At 44.9% G+C, this 14372-nt stretch overlaps 1 protein-coding gene across 4 annotated transcripts in view; it reads left to right on the forward strand.

Moving 5' to 3' along the window:
- Eva1a (eva-1 homolog A, regulator of programmed cell death) overlaps positions 1-14045 on the forward strand; it is a 52565-nt gene extending 38520 nt beyond the window's left edge. For all 4 annotated transcript variants that reach the window (XM_021164917.2, XM_021164918.2, XM_029478477.1 and 1 more), the window contains exon 3: positions 12743-14045. In XM_021164917.2, the coding sequence (XP_021020576.1) occupies positions 12743-13113 (371 nt within the window). In that variant the 3' untranslated portion in view covers positions 13114-14045. The remainder of the gene's footprint in view (positions 1-12742) is intronic.
- The last annotated feature ends 327 nt before the right edge of the window (positions 14046-14372 follow it).

Below are 14372 nucleotides of genomic sequence, written 5' to 3' on the forward strand. Positions count from 1 at the left end.
TACAGTTTTTATTTAACCACTAGCCTGCAGATCCAGCTATGTTGACTGTGCAGTAGTTGGCCAGAATCTTCATGGAGTTTCTCACGAGCTTCCTGTGGAGGAGGTGGTCTTTCATTAGTAGAGGGCCTTAGACTTCCACAGCTCAACTGAGCCAGTCACAAATTTAAATATGGGAGAACATGTTCTGGTTTCTGGTTTCTGTTACTACTGTCAGAAAGGAGGACTTCCTGCCCTTAGCTGCTGAGAGATTCCAAAGCACTGTTGGCTCGTTAAGACTGTAGAATAAAGCAAGTCTCCTTTAAGTGAATGGTATATTTATAAGATTTTCCAAAAGATTTTATTCTTTATTTTTAAACTTAAAAAAGACTTATTATATTTAAGTGTGTGTGTGTGTGTGTGTGTGTGTGTGTGTGTGAGCATGTGTATGCATGCCTGAGGAGCCCATATGAGGGCCTTGGATCCACAGTTGGAGTCTCCCTTCTAGGAGCAATTTGATGACAGAGGGTTTGCTTTCATGTGCGGCCAAGGGCCAACTTTGAGAGTCCACTTGGCAGTACACACGAGGTAGCATGATGTTCAGCCTGCTTGACACAATTTCCTAAGAATCCTTGAAGGCAGTAGACAACAAATGAGCAAACAAGGACGCAGCACTACATGCAGAGACAGTCTTACCGTCATTATTGTATTTTCTGTGTGTACGGGCATTTTACCTGCATGCATCACGTATATGCATCATGTGCATGCCTGGTGCCCAAGGAGGCCAGAAGAGGCTGTCAGATCCCTGGAACCAAAGATACAGATGGTTGTGAGCTGCCATGAGGATACTGGGAATTGAATAATTGAATCTGGATCCCCTGGAAGAGAGAGTGGCCAGTGCTCTTAAAAACTGAGAAATCGCTTCAGTACTTATTATTGCTATTTTTTTTCTTAAATAATTTTTTCAACCAACTAAATATCTGAAGACAAGAAGCCCTTTTTGTAAATGGTGGTACATCACTTCCACTAGCTGAGCTACTACTGTAGCTGTGGTTAACTGAGGCTTAAATAAGAATGTGGAGGGGGAGTGGGTGTGGGAGGGTGTGGGGGACTTTTGGGATCGCATTGAAAATGTAAATGAAATAAATACCCAATAATAATAATAATAATAATAATAATAATAATAATAATAAAACAAAAAAAAAGAAAAAAGAAGGATGTGGAACTAAGAGTAATGTATACGGTGTACGAAATGTACTCAGAAAAATATATACATCATTTGTGTACCCTGACTAGAGCCAAGTAAACACAAATAAATATGTACATGTGTTTATCAGTAAAAAGGCAATAGTCCCCTTCCCTGTCTATTGTATAGCTTTGTTCATGTTGTTAGGTTGATGTTAGTTTCTTTAACATATTTTTTTCAGTTACTGCTTTTTTTAAAAAGTCATCTTTATGTACTTATTTGTATGTATATGTATGGATTTGTGGCTGTGTGTGCATGCACAGGCCATGGTGTGCATGTGGCTATCAGAGCGTAGCCTGTAGGAGTTGGTTCTTCTTCACTGTGTTGGTCCTGAGGATCAAATTCAGGTTGCCAGGCTTGGCAGCCAGCTTCGGCACCCACTGAGATATCTTGCTGGCCTCATTTCCTATTCTTCTAATGTTATTCCATCATATATACATTCATATATACAAATACTTGCATGATATAACACACACTGTTTGGATATAAAGTACCTCTCAAAAGGCTATGTGTAATGGGCTCACTGAATGGGGGTGGTGGTTTTGGCAGTTTCTGGACCATTTAGGAAGTGGAGCCTAGTTAGTAGAGTAAGGGGTTCTTATAGATCTTATAGATCCCTTTTCCCTAGCCTCTTCTTGTCTTCCTGACTACTTCCTGTCTGCCACTGCCATGATATCAATCCAAGTGCGGGAGCTAAGTGACCATGGATCCAATCCTATGTGTCTCTGATTCATTTCTGTTGCTGTGATAAAATCCCTGACTAAAGCAACTTTAAAAAAGAAAGAAAAGTTTTGCTTAGCTTACAGTTGCAGATTATAGCCAATCATTTCAGGAAGTCAAGGCAGTAACTTGAAGCAGTTAGCACATATCATATCCAATGTCAAGAGCAGAGATAAATGAATACACGAATACCTAGTGCTCTGCTCACTCTTCCTTCTATTAATCAGTCTAGGACCCAAGCCCAGGGAATGGTGCTACCCACAGTGGGCTTGAGCTTCTACCATCTATTAAGACCAGCAAGACAATCCTCTACAGGACGACCTGATCTCTAGATGGTCTCTCTTTGTGATTCTCTCCTCAGATAATTCCAGATTGTGTCAAGATGTCAACCTTGGTTCTGAAACTCTGAGCCAAATAAATGGTTAAATTGTCTGGCTTAGATATTTTGGTGACTGAGACAAAAAGCTAACTAATAATATACATATATAGACACATTCACACACTCATACATATAATAAACTTATGGACATATAATGAATGTATTAATTGAACTTTTAGCGTTTATAGTCATGATTTAATTTAAATATCATTCACGATTTAACTTATTCATCATATTTATGATAAACACATGAACTAGGTTCTGAGACCCCAAAGTGACTCATGAATTTTGCCCTCAAATTTCTCACCGTCATATGGAGAAGGTAATGGCTGTGTAGCTGGTTATAGTAGGAATACATAAAGTGCTGTCTTAGTCTTAGCAGGGGTAAAGCACCAGTGTCTTCACCCTTCCTCTCTTGGGCCCCTGGGTAGTTAGTTTTCTTTCTGTTGCTGTGATAAAAAGCCATGCCCAAAAGCACCTAGGAGGAGCAAAGAGTTTATTTCATCTTATAGGCTACAGCCCATCTTTGAGGGAATCCAGAGGCAGAACCTGGAGACCATGGAGGAGTGCTGCTTACCGGCTTGCCTCCCCTGTCCTGCTCAGCTTCCTTTCTTATTTAGCCCAGGCCCACCTGATCAGGGGTGGCATCTCCCTTGGTGGGCTGAACCCTCCGGAATCAAATAGCAATTGATAAAATGCCTCACAGATACGGCCAGAGGCCAGACTGATCTGGGCAATTCTTCAGTTTAACTTCTGTCTTGCCAGGAGATTCTGGTCTGCATCGGGTTACTAAGAGCAAAGGAGTACACCGAGAAGAGAGAAAAGTGCGCTGCAGACTGGATAAGCGCTGGGGAGGTGGAAGCTTCCTTGTGGTGTGTGCTTACTGCCTAGGGGATGCTGGGAGAAGGCGAAAGGGGCCAAAGGAGCAGAAGGCAGACTGGCCCAGCAGGGACAGATTCTACAGTATCCCTTGTTCCCAAGCAGGACAAGGCAGGAATGGGAGAGGCTGAGGGAAACCTTCCCCCAGCATTGCAGAGAGGCCTGGAGTGTTGCTGGAAGGCTGTCCTTTCCTATGGTGTGGGACAAAAATCCCACAAAGAGCCATTGGTATGGTGATGCTCAGGGACGAGATTCTGCTTAGTTCTTCTTCCTTCATTCACACGACCCTGCTGATCTTTTTAAAGAGAGCCCATTTCATAAGCACATTTCCTTCACCTTTAAAGATTGAATACTTCAAGGCGTGCAAGAAACCTCAGGCAGAGTGAACATGGTGCGATGGCTCGGAGACCAGCTGACCAGGCCGGGTCTGGTGTGGCTGTGCCTTCCTACAGGTTTCTGGGCATACTCTGACTTCCCACCATGCAAATGAAATCAGCCTCGGGACCTCCCCAAAGGGCCTCTTCCTGCCCATGGAAACAATGACCCTGCAGGAAACAAGATAGAGTAATACATTTATTTTTATTTATTAAAGGAAAACAATGACAAAAGCCCTCTTCACCCTGCTTCCTGGGTAATTAACAGATGTCTGACTGTGGTCAAGCCCAGAGAGGGTCATTGGCCAAGGGGGAAGTGACCTGAAGCAGGAAGTGTTAGAGGAGCATAAAAACAAACAGTCTAGAACTCCAGTGATGTAGGCAAAAAGGTGAGTTAGCATGACTCAAATTACAGTAGCTCGGGAAGTCTGCCTTGAAGCATCCTCTTGCTACCCAGTGAGTCCTTTGCTCCGTCTGCTTGCTTTTTTGCTGAACTTCTCTTGGAGTCTGGATCTGGGATGCTGCACGTAAAAGAAAGTGTTTTCTTATGTCTGAGAAAAACTAGTTAGGCTAAAATGAGAATAGCAGTTTCCAAAATGAAGCCCATGTTGGTCTATGGCTATAATCTCAGCACCCAGGAACCGGATGCAGAAGGAGCAAGATTTTAGGTCCAGTCTGGGATACATGGCAAAATGCTATCTCATAAACAGACAAACCAAATACAATAAAAGTTAGGGCTGTGTAGCAAGTCGGTAAAGGCAGGGCATGCAAGTCAGAATGAGTGTTTTCCTATCCTTCATCTCAAGTATGACTTTCTGTCTCAACACACATGAGGACGTGGATCACCCCAGTCTTGATGGTTTAATCATGGGTACTAGTACTTACCCACTGTCCTAACGTGTGCTAAAGTTTAAAGGGAGAAGATGAACACAAAGACATTTTTCCCGATCCTGGCAAAGATTCAGTAAATGGGAGCTCTGTCTGTCTGTCTGTCTGTCTGCCTGCCTGTCTATCTATCCACCTGTTTTCTTGTCTATCTTCTATCTCCTATCCACCACCCATCTATCTTTCTTCCAACTTATCTACTTATTACCTGTCATCTCTCTATCACCTATCAACCTCCCTCTTTGACTCTCCCCTTTCCTTCCTGTTTTCATCCCTCCCTCTATCTCTCCCTTCTTTCCTCCCTCCCATCCCTGAGAGTGTATGTGCCTGATTGTGCAATATGTGTTTTTGTCTATGCCTGTGAACATTGTTTGAGTCCAGTGTTGGGAAAAGGTTATCTTAGTTTCTTTTCTTCGGCTGTGAGCAAATGCCTGGTAAGAAGCAACGTGAGAGAGGAAAGATTTGTTTTGGCTCAGATTCAAGGGGTTAAGTTTATCATGTTACAGAATTCATGGTGATGAGAATCTGTAGCTGACTCGCCACATCGTGAACGATCAGAGAACAGAGAGCACAGGATATGGGGCAGGGCTATCCATCTGCAGTCCCACCCATCCTGTGACACACTTCCTTCAGCTGGATTCCACCTCTTAAAAGTTTCCTAACTCCTCCAAAGAGCAACACCAGCTGGGAACTAACTGTTCAGAAATGAGCCTGGAGGATAATTTCACATTAAGACTACAAGGGGGTCCAAAGTGATTCCACTTGTGTTGGGATTGGAAAGTGAAGGACTTCTCTAAGTTCTCACACTGTGTCTGCTCAGTGTTGGAGCATATTGCCAATGTGAGTGTGTCAAAACTCATGGTCTGAGACCATGGACTTGTAGTGTGTAAAAACAAAAAACAAAAACATTTTTCCTCCCAGCCTCTGCTCCCAGAATGACAAATCTGAGACTAATTATTTATTAATAAGTACCTAGGTCACACACTTAAGCTTGTTCTCTGACCTGCTCTTAACTTATTATCCCCTTTATTCTAATCTGGATTCAGTTACAGGGCTGCCTTCCTCTCATCTTCTTATGTCTGTCTCCTCAGAGTTCCTGGAGTGAATCTCTCCTTCATTTTATCCTGAGTCCAGCTACCTTCTGGTTTATCTCCATCTCCTCAGAGTTACAGCTCTAATCTCTCCTGCCTCTGACTATTTCCCAGAATTCTCTCTCCCTGCCCAATGTTCCACCTCCTACTTTCTTCCTCAGCTCATTGACCATAAGCTTTTTTCTTGGCAGGTGTTGTTTATAAGAGATTCTCTCTACAATAGTGAGTGGAAGTAAGTCTCCCAAGACATGAGGAGAATTAGATTCAGTTGACTGCATTAGTGACCTGAACTCTCCAGAGGTCTTTAAAGTTAATCTATTCTGTAAAAGTAACTTTTATTTGCCTGATATAATTGTCTTCTCAGCGGCTTATGGCTGAGTAAACTCACCCTTTGTAGCTCTTTCTGAACTCTGCTGGCTGGTTCAACTCATACTCTGGCTAAAATTCCTCTCCAAGCTGACTGATTCAGTCTGGCTTCTCTTGGCTTCTCACTGAATTGTTCTTGTCCCCTAACTCTGGGAGTTTGTTTTAACCTTTTGGCCCTTTCTTATTCTCTGGCTTCTACTGTTTCTGCTGCCCTGCACTGAACTCATCTGACTGAACAGAATTGACTGACTAGAACTCAGAGTTCTGCACGTCTCTGTCTCCTGAGTGCTGGGATTAAAGGTGTGTACCACCACACCTGGGCTCAAGCTTTTCTTTACCTGGAGTTTGCTCTATACCAGGCTGGCCAGAGCAGCCATGTAGATTCCCCTACACTACTCCAAGCGTATTTCTAGCCTCTCAGTGTGGACTCTTTGAATCAGAGTTTTGTATTTAGGTACCCTGCACCCTTTTCAATGGCATGTGGATGTGGCAGCCTGTAATTCCAGTGCTGGGAAGGTGGAGACCGGATATGCCAGGAGCAAGCTTGCTAGCTAGATTAGCCATAAAGGCAAGTCTGAGTTGAGAGGCCTTGCCTCAAAAATAAGGTAGACAGCAACTGAGGAAGACTGGATGTCAACTGTGGACCTCCAGTTGCACATGTATGTATGTATGTATGTATGTGTAGGTTCATCTCACAGAAGCATGCAGGAAACTAAGCACTTGAAATGACTTGAGAGGATGTGTTAGTCCCAAGGAGCTCTTGCCTCCCAACTGTCAGCATCTTATTTTACACCCTGGCCATTTCTGCACTTGATGATAGCTCATTGTGATACTTACAGTTCAGGTGTGGAAGGGGAAAGGACACCTTCAGTGAGAAGCTTCGGGCCGTGGTGGGGCTAGGGCAGGTGAACACAATGTCAACCACAGGTGACTTCTCTATTAAGTACAGCATGGGGAGAACCAAGAAAATGTCTGTCAAAGGCATTGAAATTGGTTGTTATAGCCATCTATGAGGCTGGCGTGCTGCATGCCTATGACCTCAGTTCTTAGGAATTGGAGGTAAGAGGATCAGAATTTCAAAACCAGCCTGGCCTACTCAAGACACAAGACCCTATCTAAACACACACACACACACACACACACACACTCACACACACATTTTATGTAAAACGGCAGTATATGTATATATTTAAAGAACCATCTGTAATGTACACTTTCCTACTGTAAAGATGGTTTACCCTAGAGCAACGCTCACAGCCAGAGCCAGGCTCTCTTAGACTCATAGCAATACAGGCAGGCTCAGTGGCCTAAGGGGCCCTGGTGGTTGTATGGGAAGAGGAAGGACTCTGGGCTTCCTGACAAGCTGTCACCTCAGGTATAATGACCTTATTTCAGTCCTGTGCAGACAGTGGCAGAAAAATCAATGCTGGTAGCCCCTGGGGGCGGGTGTTTGGAGCTGAGTCAAGCCTGCTTTAGAAGAAGGGACGGCTGGATCTCTCTGCACAGAGAGCAGCAGCCAAGCCAGGACATGGCCCCTGGGGAGGTTTGATTCTGGTAAAGAACAGAACCCATTTTCCAGCAAATAGATTTTCATTTTGTTTTTTGTTTTTTTTCCCAGCGATACACTTTTGAATTATCACTGGAATGAGGTCTGTTAAGGTCACCTGATTTGAGCCTCTCTTGCCTTTCAGAGATTCTTCCCCTGAGCCCAGACTCAAGGCACTGCAGGTCTGTCTCTACATCTGCTCCTGCATGCTGCCCATGTGGCCCATTTGCTCCATTCCCGTTCTCTGTCTCTCTGTCTCTGTCTCTGTCTCTCTCTGTCTCTCTGTCTCTGTCTCTCTCTCTCCCTCTCTCTCTCTTCTTCTCTCTTCCTGTTGCACATGTGAAGGCCAGAGGTTGAAATCTTCCTCTATAAGTGTCTCCCTCTTATTTTTTGAGACTGGGTCTCCTGTTGAACTCACTGATTTGGTTCGGCTGTCTGTAAAGTGAGTCCCTGGGACCTGCCTGTCAGGGCCTCTCCAGGTCTGGGGTTACAGTCATGTGCCCACACTTCAACTGTTACAGGTGACAGGAACACAAACTCAGATCCTTAGGCTTGTATAGCAGTGAACACTTTACCTATTGAGTCTCTCCATCTGTATTTTATCATATGCAGCGGGACTCGAGGTTCCAGGCTGAGGTGACTAATTGAGGGGAGCGCCTTCCTCCTGCTACACAATGGAAAGACGAATCATGGGGTTTAACCTCATGGCAGGTTCTTATGTCCCAAGTCATATACCATATATCAGAGAGCTTAATGATTTTCTGCCTTTACTCGGGCCCACTATCAGTGAGTCTCAGAGTCAGGCTTGTCTCGAGCTGACACTAGATAACCAATTGTCATTAGGTGAAAATGAACTCATCATAGATGTGCTTGCTGGTTTTGTCAGTTTGACATTATCCTAGACATATCTGATGGAGGAACTACCTCCATCAGATTGACCTGTAGGCAAGTCTGTGTAGCATTTTCTTGACTGTGGGAGCTAGCCCCCCTGTGGCTGGTGCCTCCCCTGGGCAGGTGGTCTTGGGTTGGATAAGAAAGCAAGCTTGGCAGTCTGGAGGCAGGGGCATGTGTGCAAAGCCAGAAAGTAGCACTCCTCCACAGCCTTGGCTTATGCTCCTGACCTCAGGCTCCTGCCCCATTGAGTTCTCGCCCTGACTTCTTTCAACTTTCCCTCTCTAAGTTGCCCTTGTCCATTTGTTTTGTTTTGTTTATCACAGAAGTAAAAAAAAAAAAAAAACAGGATTTGCAAAATCTAGAGATTGGGTAGCTTAGTGCTTCTCTGCAAGGTCGACATCTCATGGTCTCCCACACAGCTATGCATCGTGCCCATCTGGACACCTCTAGAACACTTTTTCTGATCTCCACATGGCTAACAACTCACCACAGCCATCAACCCTTGCCTCAGAAATTATGTTTTTCTCATACCCAGTGATATAATTTTTCATTGTTGTGACCAATAGAAGGAACAATGTCAAGGCTGGAGGATTTCTTTTGGTTTATCATTTCCAAGGTTTTGGTCAGCCACAGTGGGAAGCCGTGGTAGAACATGGCTGTTCACCTTACAGAGTCCATGAAGGAGAGTGAAGGAGAGAACATCGTGCTCCAGGGGCCTGTTGTCTGTTTTCTTACTTTATGTGCATTCTAAGGATTCCGTTTTCCAGGATTGCTCAGCAAGTGCCATTACCTGCTGAGACAGCTTGCCAGCCCTATCTTTAAATCACTGACATGTAAAAATATGAGAAACAGTTTAAAGGCAAACAATAAACAACTTAATGAACTTTATGGGTCTGTTCTACAGAGCATGTTATTCCCATGAACACACAGATCTGAATATCTCACGAAGAAATACACCCCCTCACCCAGATCGGGTCCCATGTCCCATGTCCCATGTCGCTCAAGCTGGCCTAGAACTCAGTAGCTGGGAATGATGAACTTACTCCTGATCCTCCTGCCTCTACTCCCAGAGTGCTGAAATACAAATCTATGACACCTGTACTGGCTAATTTTGTGTCAACTTGACACAGCTGGAGTTATCACAGAGAAAGGAGCTTCAGTTGAGGAAATGCCTCCATGAGATCCAACTGTAAGGCATTTTCTCAATTAGTGATCAAGGGGGAAAGGCCCCTTGTGGGTGGGACTATCCCTGGGCTGGTAGTCTTGGGTTCTATAAGAGAGTAGGCTGAGCAAGCCAGGGGAGGCAAGCCAGTAAAGAACATCCCTCCATGGCCTCTGCATCAGCTCCTGCTTTCTGACCTGTTTGAGTTCCAGTCCTGACTTCCTTTGGTGATGAACAGCAGCATGGAAGTGTAAGCCAAATAAACCCTTTCCTCCCCAACTTGCTTCTTGGTCATGATGTTTATGCAGGAATAGAAACCCTGACTAAGACAACACCATTCTGAGCTTTAAATTTACAAAGCTAACTATCCCATGTCATCTGTGATCCCACTTCTACTATTTGATGCCCCAAGATAACATGTTGATTCACGTTCCAAGTGCTTATAGACTATGGAAAATGGGTTTGCTGATGTGTATGTAGGTTGTCTCAGTTTGACCAATGCCTATGACCTTGGCCAGACATGTCTTCACAAAAAGGACAACTGCTCTGTTTTCCCAACGATTCTCACTCGGTTGAGTGCATACCACTAGGGTCACTGAGGGCCTCACCGAGCACACACCTCATCAATAGAACAACGATATCCTTCTCTAGCCAAGCACCTCAGGCCTGCCTCCTCTTGCAGTGAACTTAATGAGGTTATTCCTTAATGCATTGAGATGTGCTATGGATTGTGTGAGTTACCTATGGCTGTATACTAATTATCCCACATTGAGGGTCCCGAAACAGCACAGATGGCTAGAGAGATGTCTAATGAGGTTATTCCTTAATGCATTGAGATGTGCTATGGATTGTGTGAGTTACCTATGGCTGTATACTAATTATCCCACATTGAGGGTCCCGAAACAGCACAGATGGCTAGAGAGATGTCTAATGAGGTTATTCCTTAATGCATTGAGATGTGCTATGGATTGTGTGAGTTACCTATGGCTGTATACTAATTATCCCACATTGAGGGTCCCGAAACAGCACAGATGGCTAGAGAGATGTCCTAGCAATTAAGAGCAGGTACTGCTTTGGTGGAGGACCTGAGTTCAGTTCTCAGCATCCACAGCAGGTGTTCCTGTCCACCTGTAACTGCAGCTCTAGGGACCCAATGGCCTGTGGCCTCTGGCCTCCTAGGGTACATGCACTCACATACATATGACCCCAAACACATAAATGTACATATGAATAAATCCTAAAAAATTGCTCACATACCCAGTTTCAGTGGTTCATAAAGCCACGTGTAGCTTAACTGAGCTGGTTAATTCAGGGATAAACAATGTAGCTCTTTAGTTTAGTTTAGCTTAGTTTAGTTAGTTTAGTTCAGAAAGCTGCTGGAAAGCCAAGCTTGCATCACCTCACCTCAAGCTCCATCCTGCCGTCGATTCTTCCAAACTCACCCACATGGCTGTTGGCAACTTCAGTCCTTTGAAGGCTGTGCGCTGGAGGCCATGGTTGGCCCTGTGATACCTGGACTCTATAGGAACAACTTACCCACAGCAGCTGACTCCATCTTAGTGAGCGGTCGGGGTGGGGAGAATATCGGAGGGATGGGTATTGAAGCTGTATGTAACTTCACCTTAGAATCATCTATTCCTTTTGCCATATTTTGTAGAAACAAGTTACTAGGGCCTGGAAGACAACTTAGTCAGTAAAGTACTTGCCTTAGAAGCACAAGGGTGTGAATCTGATCCCCCCAACACTGACATAGTGGTATGAACTTGTAATCCCAGCATGATGAGGCAGAGTGTCCAAGTCACCTGGCCTACTCTTCTTTACGTGTTCTAGGCCAACAAGAAAGAGCAGGAGAGCAGACAATGCCTGAAGGACACTCTGGACTTGATATGCGCGAACACACACACACACACACACACACACACACACACACACACTGACACACTCACTCACACAGACACACACACACACGCACACTGACACACTCACACAGACACACACACGCACACTGACACACTCACTCACACAGACACACACACGCACACACTCACTCACACACACACACACGCACACACACACACACTGACACACTCACTCACACAGACACACACACACATACACTGACACACTCACTCACACAGACACACACACACATACACTGACACACTCACTCACACAGACACACACACACGCACACACACACATACACTGACACACACAGACACACACACACGCACACACACACATACACTGACACACTCACTCACACAGACACACACACACACTGACACACTCACTCACACAGACACACACACACACATACACTGACACACTCACACAGACACACACACACACATACACTGACACACTCACTCACACAGACACACACACACGCACACACACACTGACACACTCACACAGACACACACACGCACACACACACATACACTGACACACTCACTCACACAGACACACACACACACACACACACTGACACACTCACACAGACACACACACACGCACACACACAAATAAATGTGATAAAATGAAAAAGAAGGGAAAGAGACTGACTGACTGACTGAATGAATGAATGAATGAATGAATGAATTGGTATTAACAACTGGCTAACAACTCATCTGTTAGGGACAAGGGTATATGAAATTATCGCTCTTGTTTCAACTTTAACTTTGAAATTATTTCCAAATGAAAAATTGCCATATGTAGCCTTTGGGTCTGGTTAATTTCAGTGTGTGTGTGTGTGTGTACAACTTTTTAATTCTAAAGTTTAGAATAATTTTTGTGTTTTCTGGTACACTGTGCAACGGCATGTGTGCAGAGGTCAGAGGACAATAGGAGGGAGTCCACCCACTCTCCCCACCACGTGTCTTCCAGCAATAGAATTCAGGGCCTGAGTCTTGGAGACAAGAATCTGCATTCACTGAGCCATTTGCCATTCTCTTTTGTCTCTTTTTGAGACAGTCTCACTCTGGCCTGCATGTCCCAGCAATCCTCCTGTTTCAGTCTCTCAAATGCTAGGATTGTTTATAGGCACAAGTCACGATAGCTGGCCTAATAATGCTGTTTGGAAACGTTATGAAATTTGTGCCTGGGAAGGCTGGTCTTGGTTGCCTTTAAGTTCGGGTCCTGGTGAGAGTATGGGTTTGTGTCCCTGACCTTACATGGAGACATGACTCCTGTCTGATGCCTTCTTCTTCCTCTTCCTGCAGAAAACCCTGAGCGAGCCGCTCTGTACTTTGTCTCTGGCGTGTGCATTGGCCTGTTCCTGACCTTGGCCGCCTTGGTGATGAGGATCTCCTGCCACACGGACTGCAGGCGAGGTCCCCGGAGGAGGTGCTTGCAGGACCGCGAGTGCAGCGACAGCAGCGACAGCGAGGATGGTAGCGAGGACACAGCCTCTGACCTCTCGGTGCGCAGACACCGCCGCTTCGAGAGGACTTTGAATAAGAACGTGTTCACCTCTGCAGAGGAGCTGGAGCGCGCACAGCGCTTGGAGGAGCGCGAACGAATCATCAGGGAGATCTGGATGAACGGGCAGCCTGAGGTGCCGGGCACCAGGAGCCTGAACCGCTACTACTAGGGCTCAGTGTGCACCCCAGAACCTCTGCAGATCGCCGGGAAGAGAGTGGGTTCTGCAGGCAAGGACGATGTGCAAAAGCTGAAACCAGCTCTGTTAACATGGCTGGAGAGTGCATAGCGCCAGCCTGCTTTCCCAGGAGAAAGGGGATTTGCTTTAGATCCTTGCCTCTGGAGAAATAGACAACCCAGGCAGTGGCATCTACTCTTTCAGGTCTTGACAGCCACCTGGGCACACCAGCCCAATGCTTTCAGGTCTTGGAAAGGTGCTGAGGAATGACTCTCCAACCACGTGACAGCGACTGGACAAGCTGAAAGTCCTTCCGAAGCGCTCAGAAGTTTGGGCAGACTTATCCTGTGCTATTATTCCTTTATAAAAGGAAAAAAAAAATTTCTCATAGCTGGAGAGCTGGGGCATCAGGGTGACCGTAACCCAGAAAATGTAATTTTCTAAAGGACTCCGTGAAGAGGAAATGGTTTTGATTGAGATAGCATGATCCATGCTAATTATTTAAAGCTAATTTTTAAAACGAAAAAAAAAATCTCGGCAACCTCTGCATTTTAACTGACACCTCAGGGATTAAAATCCTATCTTTTAGTCTAGGTCCCACCTCATTCATGAAGATGAATAGAACTTACTGTATTATGAGATGTATTGGAGACTTAGGATACATCAATAACCTCAGAGGATAAAGGGTTTTATTTTTTAGTAGTCTATAAACTATATATTGACATGTGTATTTGAAAATGCTGCATAAAAATAGAAACCGTGTGTCCTTTCCTTTTGGAGAGAAAAGTCTCATGACTTCAGAGACTCATGATATTTAAATAATATTTTGTTTAAAAAAATAGTTTGGATTTCCAAGAATGGAAGCCAGAGGTGAGAATTAAATCCGAAATTAGAATGGTATCGAAAATAAACATTCCATGAAAATCTTTTGCTTCCTGTCTGTGTGGTCACAACTAAGCCTCTATGGTTAACAACCTTAGTTACAGGCAAGTATGGCCTCTGCAGGACTCCAGAAGGATTAAGGATTTAAAAAGGTCCCTGGAGTCAAGGGTTCCGGTTGTAGGTGATAGGTTGTAGTTGAGTAATTGTTAAGCTGATGGAGGAACTGGAGGCAAGAGATCAGCTAGAGACCCCACCCCTCTGTGGAGAGGAGAAACGTGCCCAAAGGAAAGATGGGAGAAAGACTGCCATATTGAACTTGGGTGATAGCATGAGAGAGCACCCTCCAGGGCAGCAGTTCCTAACAGCAGCAA

This window comes from Mus caroli, chromosome 6 (genome assembly GCF_900094665.2).
Source record: "Mus caroli chromosome 6, CAROLI_EIJ_v1.1, whole genome shotgun sequence".
Classification (NCBI taxonomy): Eukaryota; Metazoa; Chordata; class Mammalia; order Rodentia; family Muridae; genus Mus; species Mus caroli.